Source organism: Hypomesus transpacificus, chromosome 17 (genome assembly GCF_021917145.1).
Source record: "Hypomesus transpacificus isolate Combined female chromosome 17, fHypTra1, whole genome shotgun sequence".
NCBI lineage: Eukaryota > Metazoa > Chordata > Actinopteri > Osmeriformes > Osmeridae > Hypomesus > Hypomesus transpacificus.
This window is the reverse complement of record NC_061076.1, coordinates 3316311-3339087: the sequence shown is the minus strand read 5'-3', so window position 1 is coordinate 3339087 and position 22777 is coordinate 3316311. Positions and strand designations below refer to the sequence as shown.

The window sequence follows — 22777 nt, the reverse complement described above, 5'->3', positions numbered from 1 at the left end:
TGGTATATGAATACAAACATAACAAATAATGATTATTCAAGACAAGACAAGTTATCATGTATAAAGTTAAAGTTTTATTTTCATAGGCATACATTTTCACATAATGCTTCAGTCAAATTTAGCTCCAGTCAGAAAGAGCTCATGTCAAAGGAGGCTTTAAAGTTGGATTATGATAAAAGCTGGGGGAATATCAACCCTGGATTTCAGGAAAATAAAGAAATTACAGAGATGGGTTTACACAACATCCAGGTGGGGCACTTGCCATTTGGTCAAATATATATTTTTGCTTTTCCCATGACGTTAACCTCAAGCACCTGTAACAGTACCTTTAACGCAGTTCTGTCCACTATACATTGCTGTACATAAGACAGCCCATTGCTTTCTGTTGGGATTCATTTGGCACTTAGAGCTTTTTTTCAGGGAAGACTATTGGTGTGTTGTTACTGTTGTGAAAGTTGCCAGATAATCGGACATGTAAACTCAATGGTGCTTTTTGTAAGAACAGGAGCATTGCCTGAAGTACCAATGGCCAAGGTAGGCCTGATGTGGAGCTGCAAAAGGGGAGAAGTCTCCCTCCTTCACCACCAGAGTTCACATTCAGTCAGTCGGTTACTTGTACGGTTGCCTATGTCTGCAGAACATTGATATATAAATGCACGGTTATTATTTCACTAAAAATGAAGAAGTGGTGTAGATGCTTGCCACAGAGAGAGATCACGCTGAGCTTAGCACACAGCAGGCATATCCATACCCATACCTCCACAGCCAGCACATCCAGACTGACTACAATGAGGAGTAACAGCTAGGGTAACATTACGGGCCACTAACAAACTCCACAGAGATGCATTTCAATGCAAAGCTGATGCTCCAGCTAATGTGCTTATAGCTTGTCTGACGGAGAGAAACACATGCACTGTATTAAATCGTCATTAGATACACTATGAAAGCTAGCACTGGTTGTAGAGAGGTTGAACACAAGCCCAGATACAAGTACAGTAACTGAACCACAGAAAGAGAGCACGGAAATGCATAGTAGGTTTACCATTATTTCTTTGTTTGCACTAGATAGAAACAACAAGACTGGCAAGATGCTCTTTGTGCACTATAAGCGTTACACAGAATATATAGAAGGTACTGGCGCCACCCTAATTACTTGTTTAGTTTCCTAGCTTGTAGGTACAGAGATTTTGTGAGGTGGGGGTATCCAGCGATAAGAGGGGAAATGATGTCAGTGATGTAGGATGTGGCAGGGAAGCATGACCTTCGCTGATGAGGGCGTGGTGTCACGTCCCTGGAGTGCCATTTGTAACAAGTGTTGCTATGTCCTCCCCTTCCTTCTTCCTTTCTGTAGCTCACCGTCCTTCTCACCAGAGACGGGCATTGTGGGAAGGATGGAGCAGGTGTCTGACAGGGGGCGTTCTGCACATGCGGCTAGGTCACGTCGATCTCCCGCTCAATCCCGACATATTTTAGGGCGTCGGCTTGGCTGTATCTTTTGAGGAGCGGATGGAGAGAGAGGAAAAACAGAGAAAGAGAGAGCATGATTCTCCAGCCAGGGTGTACAATGATGACAAAACATTGTGCTCATAAAAATTTCATGAAAATCAATGGGTCTCAAGGCTCCTGTGGGGTGACAGATTCGAAAAAGAAGGACAACTGCACAATTCACAAACGAAAGAAGCTTCATCTTTATAAGAGAGGCTACTCTGAGCAGAGGTGAAACCCCCCGCCACACTACCTGTAGTCAAAGAAGAGCTCCTCTCCCTGCAGGATAGCCCGTTTGGCAAAGATCCCAATGCGGTGGTCTCCATTCACCATGACAACTACAACAGCAGCAATCCCACATTCAAACCGTTAAAAGAAACAATGTACCGTAAAAACCACAACAAACTCAACCAGTCAATCCTGTAGGGACAGCTCTTTGTGTATCTGGAACCAGTCTAGTTGGGCTCTGGTCTTACCCTTGGCGTAGCAGTTTGGATTGACAGAGTGATTGGCAAAGCGTATTTTGTTCCCCTTCCGTGTGGCATCTACAACAAAGTCTGTGAAGACATGGCTGGGTCAGCTGGGGTGCTGCCGAACACAACAAGATGATGAGGCAAACCGCTGTTTGACTTTACCATTGTTGAGGTTGAAGAGGAAGCTGGACATGTATTTGTCGTAAATCCTGCCCCGCCGATCTGCTTCGTCCTGTGAGATCAGCTACACACAAACACACGGGTTCTGTTAGCCAGTGAGGGAACACATACATGTACGTATTTTTTGCCTCTGTACATTTCTCAGGATATTTTGTGTGTCGTCATGAAGCCTCTAACTGGCCTCACCTCTCCGCAATACTCTGAGATGAACTCATTCTTCTGAACGGACTCTTTGATGAAGGTACCCCAGCCTGCAACATCCGACGGCGCCAGTAGGAGGTGCTAGTGAGATCAGAGAGTAAAGTACGTTCATCCACATACAGTACAGCTAGAGAAAGCAGTGTGTTACACTTCGTATTTACATTTCGTCATTTAGCAGACGCTCTTATCCAAAGCGCCTTACAGTAAGTACAGGGATATTTCCCTGAGGCAAGAAGGGTGAAGTGCCTTGCCCAAGGACACAACTTAATTAATTAAGGAATCGAACCGACAACCTTCTGATTAATAGCCCGATTCCCTAACCGCTCAGCCATCTGACTCCCCAGTATTGCTAGCCCATTACCTTCTTGAGGCCTCTCTGGATGCTGCAGTTCTTGCAGGAGACCACCTTGCTGTCCCAGTGGTCTGCAGCCCCACAGGTCTGGCACAGATCCGGGTCACACTCCCGCACAGCCAGGTAGCAAGGGCACTGCTTTGTGTTGCACTGGGTCTTGCACCGGCAGCCTGGAAACCGGTTCTGGCCTGAATAACATTCCAGGTGAACATTCAGACATCAGAACCTTGTTGCTGCTGAGACACTTAAAGACTTAAGTGTCTCTGTGTCTCTCTTTAAGTGTCACCCCCACACACACAGTCTAGAATAACAATCCTGAACATTCTCTCTTGATAACTAGCAGCATTTGCATGAATGAACAAGTCGCTATGTTCTCCAAAGTACCACAATCATTTGTGACCTCTGCTGGCAGCTATGTTGGACTACAACATAGCGGCACAGAGCAGGGAAGAGCCTGCAGGGCAGATGGATGAAGAAAATGAGCAGACATCATTTCAAATATCCTTCTCCAGCAGTTTTAACTGTGAGAAAATCCAGCAAAACCAGTCTGAGTTTGTCTTCTGCGTTCTTCTTTGTCAGAGTGAGTTTGTGTGTGCCTGCGTGTGTCTGGGTGCTCGTGTGTGAGTGTATCACTGTACGAAACGTTGTTTTAGGAGAGCTGTCTGACTCATATTATTGATGTGTACGATGCTGTAAATCCGGTGCAGTGCCCGTCACATCCCTTTGATTTCCTTCCAGAGCTTTGAAGCTCACACATGTAAACCCTAGGCTGCTTCCTGTTTGGATCCCACTTTCCTCAGCTACGGGAAGAGGAGAGGGGGAAAGGGAGGAGGGTGGAAGACAGAGGAGGGGATTGTACCTCTATTAGGTGAATAATGTTCCAAAGTTGAAAATGCTAAGCCAAGAACAGCCCTTACGCCCCTCCCCCTCTCCCTCCCCCGTCCACTTCTCTTTCTGTAGTCTGGTCTCCAGAAATACAAATACATAATGCCTTCCCCGCCCTGTGGCCATGTTTGGAAGTGCGTTCTGCCTCATTTCTGCCCTGATGAATGTGTGGGCACGTGGGGAACCCAGACTTGTGTTGAACAGATGCCTGGGCAGGCCTGCCAGAGGGCAGCTTCTTCTTCTAATGCAGCAAGAGGAAGATCACTTTACATAGTCCTCTATTGTGGCCTGGTGACAGAGGGAGTGAGCGTGAGAGAGAGACAGACAGAGAGACAGAGAGAGAACAAAAGGAGAGAGAAAGAGAGTCTTGCAGAGAGACAGTGTCCCTGTGTACTGTATACGAGAGGGAAAGACAGAAAGCGAGAGAGACAGAGAGATATAAAGAGAGATAGAGAGAGATAGATAGTATTCTCCCACTCAAACTGCCTGTGGACAGTTTCCTCAAAATACAACGAAGGCTCGCTATATCTCCTCACTCTCAGAAGTGATGATCCCTGTTCCATAGCTGAGCATTTTCAATCATGTCCTTCTCTTTTCCTTCTGCTCGTCTATAACAGTACGGTACACCGGCACCTTCTAAAGCCGAGGGGGCGGGTGAGTGTGAGGGGGCACACGTGTGAGACGGTAAGGTGACACTCACACTCCTGCTCACACTGGCAGAACTTTTCACAGAAATTCTGTGTCATCACACAGGGACAGGAGCTGTCACATGGGTGGTCTGGGTGGTCACACGGCTGGTAGTTGTACACTGTGTTGGAGGAGCTGTCTGGTAGAGAGAGAAGAGACAAAGACATCAGGTTCCTTTTAACAGGAAAAGGGATATTGGGATTTATTCGAGTGCTAAAAAAAGAAATGAGTGCATTACGGCTGAGAAGAAAAATGAGGGGCTTACCTTTCTTGAGCTGGATCTTTGCCCATAATCTATCAGGCAAAGATAGAAAAAGGGTTATTTTTCCCATTTTTCAAAGTCTATTTTAAAGCACAACAGAGGGTGAATGATCACTGTAGCTTTCACTTTTAACGTAAAAATATATATTCCTGCTGTCTGTTTGACTGCAGGCTAACACGGTAACATTCTCCCTGCATTCCTCCGAGATCCCACTGCCACAGAGGCTGTGTGAGGAGAGAGAGCGGGTCAGGACTGGCGGCCATCTTGCCTGTGTTTCCTCTTCTTCTTCTGAGGGGAGATGCCACCATCGTCCAAGGGCACACGGTGGATCAGAACCTCCTTCACTGCAAACTCATACACCTGGTCGAGAAAGCAAATAACAACATCAACAGATGGACACACCCAACTGTATACACATCTGTACACCCATTCAAAAGCCTATTTTCCCTGAGCCCTAACCCTAACCCAAAAACCTAACCTGATCCCTAAACTAAAACCCAGCCCTGGCTCCTATTCAGAACCCTCAAACTGTCCCTTAGCCAAACTCTGTAATTCTAACCCTAACACTAATTTTAACCCCCATCCCTGAATCCCTCTAGAAAAGACACTTGAACTTGTGAGGAAGAAAATCTCCCCACAAGTTCACATTTTTCTAATTTTACTGTTCTGGAGAGGACGCCTGGTCCCCACAGGAATAACACACACACACGCACACTCTCCACCCACACTCACACACACACACACACACACACCCTCCACCCACACTCACTCACACACACACACACACACGCACACCCTCCACCCACACTCACAACACATACACACAAAGCCCCAAACTACATCTGCCTGCCAAAAAAGCTGATTAGGCCTCATCCGTAGGACAGACAGACTGATGAACAACACAGACAGACAGACAGGCAGACTGATGAACTACACAGACAGACAGGCAGACTGATGAACTACACAGACAGACAGACAGACAGACAGACAGACAGACAGACAGACAGACAGACAGACAGACAGACAGACTAATGAACTACACAGACAGACAGGCAGACTGATGAACTACACAGACAGACAGACAGACAGGCAGACTGATGAACTACACCGACAGACAGACAGGCAGGCAGACTGATGAACTACACGCACGGACAGACACACAGACAGACAGGCAGACTGATGAAATACACAGACAGACAGACAGACAGGCAGACTGATGAACTACAGAGACAGACAGACAGGCAGACTGATGAACTACACAGACAGACAGACAGGCAGGCACACTGATGAACTACAAGCACGGACAGACACACACAGACAGACAGACAGACAGGCAGACTGATGAACTACACACACACACACACACACACACACAGACAGACAGGCAGGCAGAGTGACACAGGCAGGCAGACAGACAGACTACACAGTGATTGGTTGCAGGGTTTCCCATCAGCTGAGTCACAAGCTCCAGGCCAGCCAACACTGTCACAGCCTCTTTACAGCGGGTGTGCCAGATCTGCATCTGGCTTCTCTTTGTTTCCTTCTCGTTGTCTCTCTTCAGGGGGGTTTACATGAGTCTTATTCTTTGAGCTGAAATCTAATCAGAATTGTATTGTTGTCTAATCAGAATCTCCTGTATGTTCTCCATGCAGCCCACACACTGTGTGGAACCTAAGCTGGAAGGAGATAGTCCACAGCTGTGTGACTTTGGAAAGCATGGCTGGAGTGAATAAGGAAGATGTCATACACAGACCCTCACTGACCTAATTTATGGTGCCACATGCTGTTGAAATTCCATTTGTAATCACCCCAATTATACACACTGTGAAACCACAGCCACAGTATGTCCATGTGTTGCGAAACACCTCAACACAACAGCATAGCAAGTGTGTGTTGGTCTGCCTGCAGAGCGTACGTCATTTGCTTACTATTTCTTGGCCCGGATGTTGTGAATGTGCATGGGTGCTGGGTGTTAGGAGCACGAGTCACCTGCTTGCAGGTCTTGGTGCCGATGAGGCGTGCGATTGAGCAGAAGTTGTTGTAGTAAGTGCCATGGAGCACTCTGAAGAGAGACTCCTCAGCGCCGCCCCACTGGCCCGGTCCTCCAGCCTGTCCAGCCTCCTCCTCCCCCGGACCCCGCATCTTAGTGGGGGTCTGACAACGAGAGTTTCCCTCTGGAGAACAAACATACGAGGGCAACCACACGTACGCACACACACGCACAACCCCGTAAACACACACATACACACATGTGCACACACAAAACCTCAAAAACACACACACGCACGCACACCGGATATTTAAGACTCATGCTTGTACACCGAGTGCCAAAAACAGAGAGTGGCATGTTGCTTGGCAACTGAGACAAGGCAGTGTTGCTGTGACCACATGCTAAGACTGGGATTCCTCATTAATCTGGCCATCAATCTGTTTTTCTCTGGATCTGAGAAAGTGTGAAAGGCACACCTCCTTGTGTAGACAACACTCAAATAGTTTAGCTCAACCATTTCAACCGATGAATCTCGAAATGAGAACTTAATTTACAGATGTCACATGACCAACAAGTAGAACGCTGGAGGGAATGAGCAATTGAGAGAGAGGGGAGTGGGATACGAGAGAGTCTAATCGGGATGTGAGAGCCAGAGACAGAAAGAGAGCCTCCCACTGCTCTCCACATGAATCTGTCAATAGACAAAGGAAGTGAGAAGGAGGGGCTGGGTGAGGAGGTGTTTATTTTGGGTCTGAAGACTGCAAAAAATGATGGTTATGATGTTTATTTGGAAAGACAGAGTAAGTGGATAAGAAGGAGAAAGAACAAAAAAGAACCTGTCCCATAACTGAGCTCCTAGTGTTCTCGAGTAGTCTCCTTCCCAAGGAGCTAGTGTTCTAGTCTCCTTCATGAGGAGCTAGTGTTCTCTACTAGTCTCCTTCATGAGGAGCTAGTGTTCTCTACTAGTGTCCTTCCTGAGGAGCTAGTGTTCTCTACTAGTCTCCTTCCTGAGGAGCTAGTGTTCTAGTTTCCTTCATGAGGAGCTAGTGTTCTCTACTAGTCTTCTTCATGAGGAGCTAGTGTTCTCTACTAGTCTCCTTCCCAAGGAGCTAGTGTTTTAGTCTCCTTTCTGAGGAGCTAGTGTTCTCTACTAGTCTCCTTCCCAAGGAGCTAGTGTTCTTGACTAGTCTCCTTCATGAGGAGCTAGTGTTCTAGTCTCTTTTCTGAGGAGCTAGTGTCTGCTAGTCTCTTACCTGAGGAACTGGTTGTCTCGTGGTCACTGTCACCATCCTTGGCCTCCTCAGTAGCGGCAGAGGGGCCAGCACAACTGGCGCTGGCGAGGCGGTTCTGTTTCCCCCGCCGCCGAGACCTCTGGGAACGCAGCATGTGCTGATCTGCAAACTCTTTGGCCCCTTTCTTCAGAGGAGGCATCCGAGAAGACAAGAAGACAGGTTAGAGGAGAGAGAGTAGTCGGTCAGAAGCATATGCGGAGGTGAATGTAGACATGAATCCCACCTGTAGCTGAAAGCAGTCCGCGCCACAAGGCTCGGTCTCGATGCGAATCTCCTTGCTTTTCCTCTTGTAAACATTAGGTGTGGCATGGAAAGCTTAACAGACCGAGACAAATGCACAAGGAGCGTCACTATCATTGTAAAAAATAAAATCAAAATGTGCTTGAATAAAGTATGAAGAAATGATCCTCAAATGACGTGCATGTGTTTGTCATGGGATAAGACAATATGCTGAAGAAGTCTCTTAAGACATTACGGTGCAGGAAGCAGTCGTATTTGAAGCATCGCCTGCAGAACAGAGTGTGGAAGGAGTGAAGGGACTGCTCTCTCTGTACAGACTTGGCAAAGGGCCCATCCATGTTAGGGGTGCAGAGGGGGGGCAGCTTGACCCGGTTGGGGGGCTCCAACAGATCCTTGTACCTGTAATGAGCAGCAAAAGAGAAGAAAAAAATAGTGAGCGCAAAATAAGTAAAATAGAAAACTTGCACCAACAATTTTTTTTTGTTGATAAATATCATCTAAGATGTTGTGAAATCCAGGCAGTATTTTGCCAGTAGCTTGCTCAACTGAAGGTGGGTTTGGAGGAGAGAGTCACAGTAGTTTTAAAACAGAGGCTCTTTGAGATGCTGATATTTCTGCTCCTTTCACTCAGAGGGTCTGAGAGCAGCCACCATTATTACCTTCCCCTGAGAGGCCGCGTCTCCATGGTGAACCCTAAGCAACGCTCTGCTAAAGACGGAACACATAGATGCCGAGTTTTTGTGCACTTTCTTACTTTTCTTTGAGCTCCTCCATAGTGCCCTTGTAGGGGAACATTGAGGCGATGGCTGTGAATATCTTATCGTTTGGGATCTTCTTACTGGTGGACAAATCTTTCACTGACCAAGACAGAGAAAGGTAAGACAAAGAACAGAGAGTGAGCAAAGATCTTAGATTCTCTCTACTGTACAACAGCAGCACTCAGAGCTTCTCCAGTGTGCTACAGTGGAAGAAATCCTGCTGTAATTACCAGATAACAAAAGTAGTCTTGTCTGCGATGAGTGACTGGGGTGCGGAAGTCATTATTTCATTTGTACGTGTTTGTGTGCGAGTGCACATGTCGTCTGTGTGTGTGTGTGTGTGTGACGACTGGGTCTGCCTTCAGAATGTACTTGCTTCTCTCTTCGGCACTGGCTCAGAGACAACCTCTCCGAACACTGCCAATTCCCATATTGCCCAGTTCCAGAGGTCATGCGGCACTGAAACCAGATCCAGGCTGTATCGGTGGCATGAGCAAACAGGTTCTCCCAGTCAACCCTGTCCCCAGAACACTGGGACACTCTGACAGTAAACAATCCCAATGAGAGTGCAGTGGGGGCCAGGACACCCTCTTGGATCCTCCACTACACAAGGCATGGTCAAAGTGCTCAACTTTGTGTACCTTGTTCTCTTGATTAATGATCATCTAAATCATGCTTACGGCTTCCTGTCTGTCAGACAGTCTAAAAGAAACTCACCCTCAGTCAAGCTCCTCCTCTTCCTCCTGCGGAAGGCCACGGCTGCCTTTGGTTCCTCTGACCCTTCCGTTGTCCCCCTCCTCAGTCCTCTCTCCTCCTCTTTCTTCCCCCTCTCCTCCTCTTTCTTCCCTCTCTCCTCCCCGCCCTCCTCCTCGTCGTCCTCCTGGTCTGAGTATTGGCTCAGGGCCTCCACCAGCTCTTTAAAGATCTCATCGTTGATGAACCCCCCCTCTGGGACCCAAACAAACACGTCAACATGTCAGCACCAAGTCATGACATCACACAACATGCGTCAGTACGCGTCCCCAGAAACATCTTACCCAAACACACGTCAGGGACGTCAGGATGAGATCATAGAGCCCCCGCCTAACCCCACACCTCTCATAAAAGTCTCGGTGATAAATGATACCGAGGACGCGCATCAGTGGAACAGGACAGAAACACGAAATGACGTCAACATGCGGGAATGGACTGCTTCTATATAGCGCTTTTCTACCTTAGCGGTAAAAAAAAGTTTGAATCTCATTCACCCATCCATACTCACACTCATTCATTCAGACACAGTCAAACCGGTGGTGGTAAACTACAACTGTAGCCACAGCTGCCCTGGGGCAGACTAACAGAAGCGTGGCCGTCAATCAGCGCCTACAGCCCCTCCCACCACCAACACCAACATGCAGGGCGGTACGCACGTCTGTCTCCGTGGACGCCGTCGTAGTTGTCGATGAGCTCCTCCAGGAAGGCCTCATCCTGCTCCAACACCTCATCCCCCATGTAGGGGATGTTGTGCAGGAACGTCTCATCCTCCACCTAGCATGGGGAGCACATTACATTTACATTTAGTCAATTAGCAGACGCTCTTAGCAGAGCGACTTACAGTAAGTACAATGACATCCCCCCCCCCCCCCCCGAGGCAAATAGGGTGAAGTGCCTTGGCCAGGGACAAAACGTCATTTGGGAATCGAACCGGCAACCTTCTGATTGGTAGCCCGATTCCCTAACCGCTCAGCCATCTGACCCCCAGAAGTTAGAAGTACATATTCAGAGGTTGCTGGCGCGACTTCTACATGACATTTTCCAATTTGACATTTCAATCGTTAAGCAGACTCTTCTATCCAAAGTGTTGAGGAAATAGGGCATGTGGAAAGTGCAGCAGAAGATCAAAGATCAGAAGTGCATGGTTCGAACAGTGTTTTCGAGCTGAATTTCCGATGGTGCGTCTATTGTCTGAGCGCGTGAGCAGAAGGCCACCTAACCGAGGCCTGGCTTGTTGAGAACACAGAGATGCGTACCATGAAGTTGTGCTGCAGAGGAGACCAGGAATACATGAAGGGGATTCCAGCCACTGTCGTCAGGGGTCGCATGGCAACCGCCTGGGCTTTGAACGCTGGGAAGCCAAACTCCACCATGCACATCTGTGATTGGACAAGAGGAGATGGGAGAGAGACAGAAACATAGGTAATGTAGAAAATAGATATGCCATTCATATGTGTATGTCATATAAATCCATTCTATGTCCTTGAAGTTCTTTTTTATACAATAAGAGTTACTACTAATGTAAGCACTAGGGAGCGACATACCAGGATATACAAATAATGCTATGCTGCTCTGCCTTTAGAATGAGATCTACGGAAGGTTGAGAGTTTGAACAGTCCTGTTAGCTCACAGCATTCTCATTGGAGGACTTTCTTTTTCGGGGATCATTATAAATCACTGCATTGATAGACAGGATTACCAGTCGAGCCAGAGCAACCTGGATAGGATTACGAGTCGAGCCAGAGCAGCACAGGCAGGATTATGAATTGAGCCAGAGGCTCTCTCTCCTGTTGGGACCCACCTTCTTGCTGGGCTGAGCTCCACCAGAGGTGGACAGAGGAATGGACTGGACCCTGAGCTTGGACCACTCTGTATTCAGTAAGTTTGTCTGTTCCTCAATCTTCTGCCGGTTGGACATGAACAGGGCCTGCAAAATAACATCACACAAGATACTTTTCATTCGCACAGACAAAACTTTTCCACTCCACGGACAAACTCTGTTTAGTGAATACAAAATTTAAAAAAATGGTTTTTACCTTGACCTCTTCTGCTTTCTTAAGTCGTTTCAGCTGACGAAGTCGCATGTACTCTGACTTCACCCTCTTCCTCCACTCTACCAGGCTGCTAGAAGGGCTGTTTGGTCCAGAGTGAGGTTCCTGGTCCGAGGCTGGGGCTGGGCATGGAGCTTGGGCTGGGGTTGGAGATGAGGCTGGTGCCAGTGATGAGGCCTGGGCCGGGGCAGAGGCCAGGGCAGAAGCTAGGGCAGAGGCTGGGGCACAGGCTGGGTCGGGGGTTGGGGCCAGGGCTGGGGGGTAGGCCAAAGCCTCCAGACCATCTTCCATGATCCTGAACCACAACCATTATAAGTCTGTTTATTGGAGTGAGTGGCACACAAACTTATTCTTAAGTACCTACTGAAAACTAAGAGAGCAATGAGACATTACTAAGGATATTCAAATAATTAAGGACCATTTAGTAAGTTGGCATAATTACATAGCCTAATTAGAAATTCAATTCTGAAGAAGATAAAATGTGTAGCTAAATTTGTTATATTTGTATTATAGTTCATTCCAACAGGCATCTCTGCTAGACAAGTCTGGTAGATTAAAATATGCAAACAATGTCCCTGTAGACAGACCCAGCTTCCCGTAAGGAATGATTCATTTACTGTCATACTACACACACTGAGTAAGACTAAAACGTAGTAATTCACTTCATCAGAAGACGGCTACTTTACCGTGTGTGCAGACGACTGCCCCCCTCTGTTTGTCAAACAAAATTGTGGTCAGGCTTAAAAATACCTTTAAATTACAACCTGGCCAGTGCGACATTGCGTGTGACAAAGTAGGCCTGTAGAATCACCAAATAATGGACACCAAATTAAAAGATTACATAAACAACCCAAACCGCAAAACGAATGTACTGCCCCTTCGAATAGCACAAGACGCACGTTTTCCCCTTACACGCACATTGCACTGTGAAAGTGGGCGTGACCCTTCCGAAAGGCAATATGAAACGGAGCAGAAAAGTGCGTAGTACACTTTTCCTGGATTTCGTAACCTCCTAAGCAAAATGTGATTTCGAAATATTATATAAAATTCTCTGGCATAACACAAATATCGTGCGTTGCGTATTGCTTTCCTCTCATGGCGAACGACGTGTTCTTTAAAGCCATCGCTATGCATCAACAGTAGGGTAACGCAGCAGTCATATTGAAACAGACTACGTTTCCCTTTAAATTTCCAGTCAAATGTAGAAAGGAAATAATGCGAATCAACAATATCATAGTGGCATATCAGATATCTCTGTTTTTCGCTCTTAAAAGCACTCATGTTCAGCACAGAGATACTCTACAATGTCGCAGTTGCAAATACCTTCGAGAATCCTCGTGTCCTGCCTCCTATTTGTAGTGATAGAGCCCGTCAGTGACGCGTTGATCAGAACTCGCCGTTTCACCTCCACTATAATAAGATAACGCTATCTTCGCTACAGACTCGACGTATTAAATAAGGTCCACGCATATGTAGTCACTAGCCAAAGAGATCCAAAGATTCCTAGGTTATCCGTCCGCATGCTGAGATTGTAGTTGTACAGTTAAAAGCTGCGCACTTAGCTGGCTCAGACAGTCCAAGCAGAGGGTGACGTCTTTATACATGGGATGGATGTGCACGTCGAACTGTGGTTAAATGAATTGTGCATATTAAAACGAGTTAAATTCAGAGTATTAATAATGGCATAATAAAGATGTAAATCTGTCCAATAAAATGCGCGTGCATACACATGATACAATTATAGAGGGAGTTCTTGGCTAAATGAGTAAGGATTTGTTATTGTTAATGAAATGTTTAATAGGCAGCCGAAGTGAGAAAAGTATCTGAACTGTCCCGATAGATGATATTATTCTACGATAATAAAGGCATATTTCTAATTAAAATGAGGGAAACTTTGAGTTTTTGATCAAATATGCTACGCTGCCTTTGCATTTATGTTCAGTGGTCAATGTAAAATAAGTACCAGCTATGGTCATGTAGCTTATTACAAGTATGGTAACCTATAACAGACGTCATTATATCCTGCGGTAAACTAGTCAAATAGTAGTGGCAGTGAGTGGAAAAAGCCCGTACTGTTTTTCCATCTCCTAGAAGGACTTGCTTCTCTGCATGTTGTTTTTCTTCTCGCAAGGGGCGGGAGGGTAGGCTGTCTCGCGGCAGTTTAATCAGGGTAGGTCAGCACCGTCGCTGCCACGCTACTGCTCCACCTCAAGACCACGTGACTCACCCATGCTAGACTGGGCTCTCTCTCGCCCCGTGACACCAAGGATGAACCCCACATGCTCTCAGAAAATATATTTAAACTTTGGTCTCGGATCCTGAATGTGTGATGGTTACCTACATTAGAAGAAACAGATACACAGTTGCAAAAAATAAATAAAAACGTAATGATTAATCTTATTAAGCACATTGTTTATCAATAGTTCAATGTAAACAAAGGCTACATGAATCATTTATAAATTATATATATTAAAAATAATGCTAGTCATAAAGTCACTGTTGACTTATAAATTGCATCCTGTTCCAATGAAAGACTCATGACGTGTGGTCTCCCCTCGAACAATAGATGGCACTACAGAGCTGTATATGTTGGCTTCAAATAATGGTAAGTAATTAGGATTAAAATCAGAGAAAAAGACAAGAGGATAACCTTCAATTTTTAAAGACTGTCTAACTTAGTTGTGATATTGAAAAGGCTGTCAACAAATTTCTATAGACTGACAGTTGATTAGTGGTAGTGGTTGTTGATCAGTGATGCAAATGAGACACTGTGGTTAAACCTTGCTCTCCATCATTTTTAAAGATGCTCTCCCTCTCCCTCCCTCCCTCTCTCCCTCTCTCTCTCTCTCTCTCTCTCTCTCTCTCTCTCTCTCTCTCTCTCTCTCTCTCTCTCTCTCTCTCTCTCTCTCTCTCTCTCTCTCTCTCTCTCTCTCCCTCTCCCTCTCTCTCTCCTCTCTTTCGAGGGGAAACAACCCTACATTCTTCCCTGTCTCTCCCTCTCTCCCTCCTCTCTTTCTCCCCCCTTTCTCTCCTAATTCTCCTTTCCACCCCCTCCCCCCTCTCTCTCTGTCTCACGTTATCTGCGGTGTTGCTTGATCGGAGCTATGGAGTGTTTATTCTGGACTGTAAAATAAAAGCAAACACGTGCAAGAAGATAAGCCGTGGAGAGAGGCCTTATCAGCGGAAGGTTTTTAATTGTGTATCCTGTAAACGTTGTGTGTTGGTCTTGGCACCTAGGATTGAAGTTTAATATCTTCCAATGTGCTGATGTGCTGTGCTCAGTGATCCTTGTCAAAAAAGCTGGGAGATAGAGTATTTCAAAAGACTCACAATGCAGCTGGAGAAATACATGACATACCATATCATCAATGACATTACTCCAACTCTGGTTAGCACTCAATCTTATTATATAATAACTTGTCTGATATGCATTCATTAAATCTTTAACTCAATACTTGAGTCTTTACATTTCAAATACATAGCCAATCCGCTAAACAGAGGTGACTTTGAGTGTCCACTGGCTCAACAAACAAGCACAACATGTTGTGCTGTCCCTTCCAAGCTGACTTGGAGTTTCAACGTTGTGGGTTTTATTAAATCTGTAGCTTAAAAGAAAAAAAGTCCCATTGATCTGAATTGAAATGTGGAAGTAATTTTGGCCCATTTACCTGGCCCATTTCCAAGCCCAGCAGCTGAAACCCAGAGTGGACCAGTGACGTGGGTTGATGTGTTACCCAGTGTGTGTACCACAGGGCCCAGCAGCCCCTCCTTCCACACAGAACCACACCAGCCGAGTACAAGATTGCGTCAATGGCAGGGAGGGATTCTCCCAGGAACCACTGCTGAGGAGAAAGGCTTGTCATCATTCACGACCTCACAGAAAATACACAGAAACACTAATCTCCCTCTGCCAGTTAGCTTTCACTGCATCGTTCGTGACGCTGACGAAGATTGAACACGGATGTGTTAGTGACGCACACTTAACCTTTTGTGTGCTTCACTGTTAGTGATAACTTAATAAAAGATCCTAACCCGGGTTGGTCATGTTTGTGTCCCATAAGAGGCATCGATTGGAGACACAACTATCACATTTTTAGATATGCTGTTCACTTGTTTTTTCATTAAAGGTAGCATGCTGAATCCAGTTTTTTCACTCCACATACTCTGAAATACTTTGAAACATTCTAAAGCGCTTTTCCTTTTTTTAATGTTTCAACTGTTTATTCTCAGTCCAGCCACACCTTTCACAGTACTGCTGATCTATGTTCATTTGAGAGGGAAACAGAGAGAGGGAGTCAGAGAGAAAGAGAGAAAGAGAGAGAGAGAGAGAGAGAGAGAGAGAGAGAGAAAGAGAGAGTGAAAGAGAGAGAGAGAGAGAGAGAGAGAGAGAGAGAGAGAGAAAGAGAGAGAGAGAGAGAGAGAGAGAGAGAGAGAGAGAGAGAGAGAGAGAGAGAGAGAGAGAGAGGAAGAGGAAGAGTGAAAGAGAGAGAGGTGTTGGTATGGTGTTGGGCCTCAGTAGCTCTCCCTTTATCAGATTCACTCTGTCCCATGGTGGGAATCCGCCCAATCCGCCCATCCAAGGAAATGAGAGCTTCCTGTTGTTTTTTAGAGGCTTCCTGTGAAAAGGTTGAGATATGTAATCTGTTTCCACCAGGGAAGGACAAAGTAGTGTCAGGCAACATGACAGCCATTAATTCCTTGTGTTTTCTGTTGATTTTCCTATGGGGTAAGTAGACCATTTACACATTTCTGTCTTCCTTTTGTGTATGGTTTTAAGGATGTAGTATGGATTTTATGGTGTAGATATTGAAGTTGTTTTGCCCTCCCTTTCACCTCATAAGTGGAATGCTTAGGAACTCCCATGAATGAATGGTTGGAGTTGGAGCGTAGCTGGTCTTATGATTGAGTTAACACAATTTTGTGCTTTATTGAAGGAACAAGAATCAATTCTGATTTAATTTGTGGTAAACGTTTTAAAACAAAGTTGAATTATTTTGTGTTCAAGGACAGAATTTGTGATAAGATGCTGAAGGTAGGCTAATGGCAAAAAATGTATTTAGAAAGAGGTGAATAATTATATTCACATATTTCAACCACAGTAATTTCATAAAGAACAATGATGACGATTCACAAGGACAATGAAGGATGTTAAGAATCTGAATACATCAGTTCTTTACATTTCACAATCCTATAGTCTCAAACAAACACAAACAAGTGCATCTCTGTCTTAGGGCATTGTTAGTCTTAGCTTGCTTGTCCATTACTTGAGGTTGAGTCTATCTTTTGGTGTTCATGTCACCCACCAAAATACAATATATCTGAAACAGTACAGCAATGTTTTGACTTCAATAAAGTTCCCTGTTTAAAAAAAAAACTTCTATAGCAGCATTCAGTATAGCTGCTGGGCTGGCTGAAGTGATTGAAGTGCCCCAAGCCACCACACCAGGTAACAGATACGTTATTAATATTTCTTTACACTTATCATTGTGAATAATGGTTTTATATTGTATCATACTACAAATGTTAAGTATATAAAACATATTTTGATCTTGCCTTTAACCATCAATGTTTTTACTTTGTCTTGTTTATTCCACAGGGCCTTTCTTGACTACCGACAAAGTCCTCTATTTTGGCAGTAAGTTTACAGATTTGCTTAAGCCTTTTCATCTAAATGTCAAAATACTGGTGTTTCACAATAGTATTCTCCTTTAGGTGCAACACGTTATTCATTACACACATTTGTTATTGTAGTTTTTTCCTTCGTCATCTCAAATTAGGCAAATTAAATCTGAAATATATTTGAATCCATGGGGGACTCTCTTGGATGGCTTCTATAAACAGGTTGGAGCTGACATACCTCTTGCAGGGAAAAGGACAACAAAAATTCATACTCTGGCCAAGAAATCTGAGAGTTTCTTTTAATGGGAGTCCAAGACAAACTATTGGGGAGGTCCCCGACAGTGTGGGGGTCAACAGCTGCAAACATACAGCCCATAATAGTTTGGGGTCAGAGGTTAACTAAAACCTTGCCTATGTCCCCCCTTTTACTTCCTGTATTTGTTTGTTATTCGCCCCATGCAATGACTGTGATCAATGCATTAACTTTGAATTAACTCTGAATTGTGAAACAACTGGGGCGGTACAGAGCTCTCCTTCTCGGTTCCCCACCCTCCGCCTTCCCATTTCCCTTCCCCAAAACCATCCCCCTCCTCCTTTCGCCAACTCCCCCATCTCTGAGCTCCTCCTCGGCTGAAAAGACCCATTTCCTGATGTCATTACTAAATCAAAAATGTTGCTCAGCAAACAGATGTTTTTAGAGGCCCTACTAAGGCACATGTGATGTGAACCTTGTGTAGCACAGATTCATATGTGTGTCCTGAGAAGACATGGGCCATTTCCCGCTCAACATCGAATTCAGTCTTTAATCAATTAAAGTGCTCCTCTGATAAGATGTTGGCTATCATTGTTCATTATGTATTGTTGTTATTCAGCTTCAGTGGGCCAAGTGATAGTATTTGAAGACCAGAAACCTAGCCTACAGATGTAGCGCCATATGGCCAAGGGTATTGCATAATGACAGATGAAAGTCCTCTAACTTTCTCAGGCTCATCCTTTGCATGGTTTGTTGGGTAAAGTACCACAATTATGTTACTCCCCTTGTAGGTGAAATTGGGTCTTTAAACAGCTGGCTGTCACTAACAACATCTTCCAGGTTTGATTAAATTAACCCAAATTTGAGACATCTGCATCGCAAAACCCATGCACTGTCATGATTACATCCATGTCTGAACACCTCAGCTCTAAATGTTTACTTATGTTTCCTATTTGGCAGAGGCAGCCCTTGAGGCAAATAAATCACAAGCTGCCAGTAGGCCAGGCCTTGCACTGTGAGAAATTGAGACTAAAAAGCAGAACAAGAATGAAAGAGTAAAGGGTTTTCAGATGCGAGTCCAACCCAGCTTGGGTGTGCTCCCTTTTATTTGAGAGAGAGAGAAGAGGACAATCTGTTGAGCCTCCACCCCTTTAAAAGTCAAGACAATTCTAAAGAACCGTGTGTTTTAGACGTTTTATTTCGCTGCCAAGTCGAGCAGACAGACAGGGCAGCCAGAACCTCGGGGAACATCTGGTAACCGCGGGTAACACCGATAGGACATCTGGTAACTGAGGGGCTGCACTGCGTCTAGCTTCTACACGGTCGAGTTTCCTGTTATGCCTCGCAGTGCGCGGTGTTATAAGTTTAGACTCCTTCTAAATGGTCATCATTTGGGCCGAACGTGTCTATGCTCCTTTTCTCTGACATGAGGGGAGCGCTCGGTTTCTTTTGGCTGTTCCTTTCCGTCCTGTATGGTAAGTCTGTATTTGCGCCACGCTGTTGAGAACGCGTGCGTCTCGCACTATTGTAGTGTCAAATGATGCACTTTATGAAGCTATTTAGGGAAATGTTGGGCCGGTGACATTGTTTTCGTGACTTATATTTGATGTAACTGATGTGTTAGGGAGCTGTAGCTTATGCTACAAAGAGACTGTTGCCTAGGCTTTGCTATTATCCAGTGATATTGAATCAATAAAAATAAAACCAATCCTGAAACAGTGTATTATATGATAATGTATGCATGCACCTACTAGTATACTACAATACTACTGCACTATTTTATTTTCCTCCTAGATTCCAGCCATGGAGATAGTGACTTGACAAGTGGGTCCTTAACATTCTTGCATTGACAAGCTTACTGTATGTTTCCAATGTAAGACAGACCTGATCTAACACCCACCTCCCTGTTGGCTTTCAGGTTGTGGGAAAAAGAACTATACTTACTGTGAAAAGTACTGTGAACATTGTGTTGACATAGCACTAGAGGATTGTTATTCTATATTTTTGGATTACTATTACTTACCATTTGTTCAGTCCATGACTGTGCTTAACAGTACTGAACGGTGCATCTGGAGCAACGTGAGGAGGTTGGTTGACTGTATATTTAATAATCAATCATTATAGTACATATTTATTCAGAATCCAAGTTGTTAGATATAATATCTACTCTGTCACTAACACTACACTCCCTACTTCTCCCTAACTGCAGCCACTATAACATTTTCACCCTGGGCACAGAGGATTCAGCCGACTGCCTGCAGATCCCTTGGCCTAACTCCCAGGTGGAGCACTACTTTGTGGACATCCACGCCCTTTTCTTCAAGGACTGTCCCACAGAGGCATTGAGTGACCCCCCTCCCGGCATCGTCTTTGCCCTGGTGATGACCCCCATCAGTCTTATCCCTGTCATGGTCATCCTGGTGGTGCTCAAAACCAAGAATGGAGATGGGAGCTCCTGATAGGCTGCTCTCCCACAATGCCTTACGTCAACATTCTCCCGCTGTTCTCAGTTCATCTGCTCTCTCAGACGGTGTTCCCTCAGGCTGTGCTGGACTGATCCATGACCCAACAGATTACTCCCCCCCCCCCCCCCCCCCCCCACGCCCATTACACCACTGAATGCCCTGAAGTCAGGATGTCTGAAGATGCACTGATACTGTAGTAGGTTTTGTGCCATATGGACATGTTGTTTTTAGGATTTAGCGTTGTAGGATTAAAGAGTCCCCAGGAATGCAATGTTAAGTTTCCTTTGTTTTAAATAGTACTTGGTTTTGGTTGTGTCAAAAATCTAAACTATGGTTCAATGACATCCCCTTCTTATTAATTTAGGCTGCTCAAGGAAATGTGTGTTAGAATGTTTCAACTAGTTGACAATCGTTCCAGATACGTGACCTAACAATGTTTTTATTGGTTATTTAACAAAATCTTTTCCATGTTAGGTGGATATAATGACAAAAGCTTGGTCAATCTGGAGGGACTGAAAACAGGCATTTTGTGGTAGAATGTCTGTAGGCTGATGAGGAAAGTTATGGCCTTGGATTGCTGGGCATTCAGACTTGACATGTGAAAAGGACAAAGCCATTTTGCTGGCAGAATTTGACTTCATTTACTGTACTATATCTCATCCTCAGGATACAGAGGCATTTTTTTTACAACCACGAATACACAACCTAAATAGTGAGTGTATTTATGTATATATTTATGCGTGAGCACAGATCTAATTGAGATGTGCCCTTTTTAACGTCATCTCTCCCTCTCCTGACAGTATCTGTATGTTTTGTTCTGGGCCCTTGGGGAGGGCCCTCGACCCTGCTGGTGTACCACTGACGTGACCATGGTGAGCGCAGAAGCTAGATATGCGAAGGGAGGGAAAGGGCGTGTTCCCTAAGTGATTCAGAGTGCAAGGACGTTTGGGGTCAAGGGTCTAGAACAGGACACAATGGATAGACGCGCCCACGACTATGGGATCTCTTTCCTACTCATTTCTAGCTTTAATAAGGGTTCATGAACATGACCCTTCTTCTTGACAATGGTCTTCACCGTGAGCCACAAGAGGCCAGCTGAGGAAAGTCATACTGTAGCTCTGAATCAAATGTTTGATGTGTGGACCATAAACCTATGGTCTTAAATGTACGGGAGACAGAACGAAAGTAGACAAATGTCCAGTTCTTTAAGATGTTATCACTGTTGTTTTTCCTGTGATTTTTTGGAAAGACGAGAAGGCATTTTGTGCTTTCTATTTTGGAAACAAAGAAATGTATGCAAATGTACTATGTTTCTGCATTTACTCTGGTCACCAGACTTTCTGGACGATCTGTAAGAGTATGTTTTTCGACTCTTACTTATTGTACTACATTGTGATAATAGAATAAAATCTTTTGTTTAAACCAGATGTCCAGAGATTTTTTCCTTTTCCTCCTGGCTTAGGGTTGGGCTGCTGAGGGTGGGATACCATCTCTTTGTTTAATGTGGGGAGCCTGAAAGGGCATGTTATAAACCTGATCCCTCGTTCTAAACCTGATCTCTCCTGGGAGGAATGCAAAGCTGATCGTCTTTTCCTGACACTTCTTGTTCATCCAGACCTGGTCTGTGATGACCCACGAACTGAGGGCTCTCCCGTACCATCATTCATCACCGTATAAACCTACCTTGGTGAAAATGACACGATAAGCTTTGAAAGTGCTAGGAAAAAGACTTCTGTAGGTGTTAAAGTCTTTTTAACTCTGCTCAAAACCAATCAAGCGTTCTACCATTGTTCAGTTTCCGTGTTAAGAACCCCATTAGACAGAGTTAAGTCAGAAATGACAGCAGTCATGTATCCCTAGTCCCCCCCCCCTCCTCTGGCACCAGCAGTTGTGATGGGTGGGCCTCTAAGTGTGTGTGTGTGTGCGTGCATGCGATTGCACACACAATGTTACTCAGCACTACATGCCAGGGACACACACACATCTCGCTTCTGGATTTTTCTTCTGTCAAACATTTCCCTCTAGAGGTTGTGAATGGTAGTCTGATACATGATGGTCCAATGGTACTGTAGAAGTGTTCCGAGTTTTTTTTTTACTAAACAACTTGCATCACTGACAATGTAAATCACTCAATGTCTCAATCTTAGCTCCACCTCTTCCAGCTCCTCTACACCTCCTCCCAGCTCTACCTGCAGCAACAAGTGATACAGCAGCTGCAGCCGTCACCCTTGACGTTTAGATAATTCAACAAGGCATACAGGACACACTGTGTGACAAGAGATACTGTTTCAAGTTTATTTACCTTTTGCCATTTTGTGAACAGCACATTTTCCTATCCTGAGCTCAGACTGTGGGTTAAACCGAGCTACTGCCCAGCACCAGGAGAACACTTCTTGATCTACCTGCACAATACTGATGATCCATGTTCTCAGAAACCACATGCATTCTGTTTACTTTTGTGTGTTAGTCATACATGACTGCCGTGGTATGGTCAAGCAGGGTCATGGTTAGGTCATACTTGGTGGTAAACTTGGAGCTGAGGTATTCTGTGTTTTGAGCCCTTTCACCTCGACCTAAAGGAAGTATCGCACAGTAGCTCCTGCATAGGTGAGCATCGGTATCTATTTCAGTCCAAGTCAAGCATAGACACCATCACATACAATTATGAAGTGGAACCCTGTGAGAACTTTTGTCTTAAGACAGAGGGGAGCACCAGACAAAAGAGCAGTGTTGAAGTGAGATGGGTGATGTGATATGTAGAAAGCAAGAATTTCCGTTTTGCAATTGTCCATGATTAAACAATAATCCCCTGTCTCTTGTATCTAGTAGCC

General features: G+C 45.0%; 2 protein-coding genes across 4 annotated transcripts; one reads left to right on the top strand and one right to left on the bottom strand.

Moving 5' to 3' along the window:
• Positions 1-54: 54 nt before the first annotated feature.
• ezh1 (enhancer of zeste 1 polycomb repressive complex 2 subunit) lies at positions 55-13220 on the bottom strand. Of its 2 annotated transcripts, XM_047037806.1 has the most exons (21): positions 12933-13220; positions 12296-12408; positions 11595-11904; positions 11360-11485; positions 10815-10937; positions 10215-10332; positions 9523-9753; positions 8802-8904; positions 8283-8446; positions 8031-8122; positions 7769-7931; positions 6515-6699; positions 4794-4885; positions 4529-4557; positions 4277-4402; positions 2701-2879; positions 2325-2420; positions 2121-2202; positions 1962-2042; positions 1739-1823; positions 55-1492 (listed from the first exon to the last, which is right to left on the bottom strand). In XM_047037806.1, the coding sequence occupies exons 3-21, from the start codon at positions 11898-11900 to the stop codon at positions 1432-1434; spliced, it is 2442 nt and encodes an 813-aa protein (XP_046893762.1). In that variant the 5' UTR covers positions 11901-11904; positions 12296-12408; positions 12933-13220; the 3' UTR covers positions 55-1431. The 2 variants fall into 2 exon arrangements, with proteins under 2 accessions (XP_046893762.1, XP_046893761.1); XM_047037805.1 differs by lacking the exon at positions 12296-12408 and having other exon boundaries at positions 12933-13219.
• A 3002-nt stretch (positions 13221-16222) lies between these two features.
• On the top strand, positions 16223-21373 carry ramp2 (receptor (G protein-coupled) activity modifying protein 2). Of its 2 annotated transcripts, none has more exons than XM_047037827.1 (6): positions 16223-16335; positions 16993-17055; positions 17206-17244; positions 19276-19305; positions 19400-19568; positions 19691-21373. In XM_047037827.1, the coding sequence occupies exons 1-6, from the start codon at positions 16290-16292 to the stop codon at positions 19938-19940; spliced, it is 597 nt and encodes a 198-aa protein (XP_046893783.1). In that variant the 5' UTR covers positions 16223-16289; the 3' UTR covers positions 19941-21373. The 2 variants fall into 2 exon arrangements, with proteins under 2 accessions (XP_046893783.1, XP_046893784.1); XM_047037828.1 differs by having other exon boundaries at positions 16226-16335; positions 16996-17055.
• Positions 21374-22777: the final 1404 nt, after the last annotated feature.

Bases quoted from the DNA above. Each gene is read 5' to 3' on its own strand.
- ramp2 (XM_047037827.1), top strand. From the start codon at position 16,290: ATGACAGCCATTAATTCCTTGTGTTTTCTGTTGATTTTCCTATGGG. The intron at 16,336-16,992 runs GTAAGTAGACCA...AAACTTCTATAG, and splicing joins TCTGTTGATTTTCCTATGGG to CAGCATTCAGTATAGCTGCT. The intron at 19,569-19,690 runs GTTGGTTGACTG...CCCTAACTGCAG, and splicing joins ATCTGGAGCAACGTGAGGAG to CCACTATAACATTTTCACCC.
- ezh1 (XM_047037806.1), bottom strand. From the start codon at position 11,900: ATGGAAGATGGTCTGGAGGCTTTGGCCTACCCCCCAGCCCTGGCCCCA. The intron at 2,203-2,324 runs GTGAGGCCAGTT...GTTTGTGTGTAG, and splicing joins TCTCAGAGTATTGCGGAGAG to CTGATCTCACAGGACGAAGC. The intron at 2,043-2,120 runs GTAAAGTCAAAC...ATGTCTTCACAG, and splicing joins CCTCTTCAACCTCAACAATG to ACTTTGTTGTAGATGCCACA.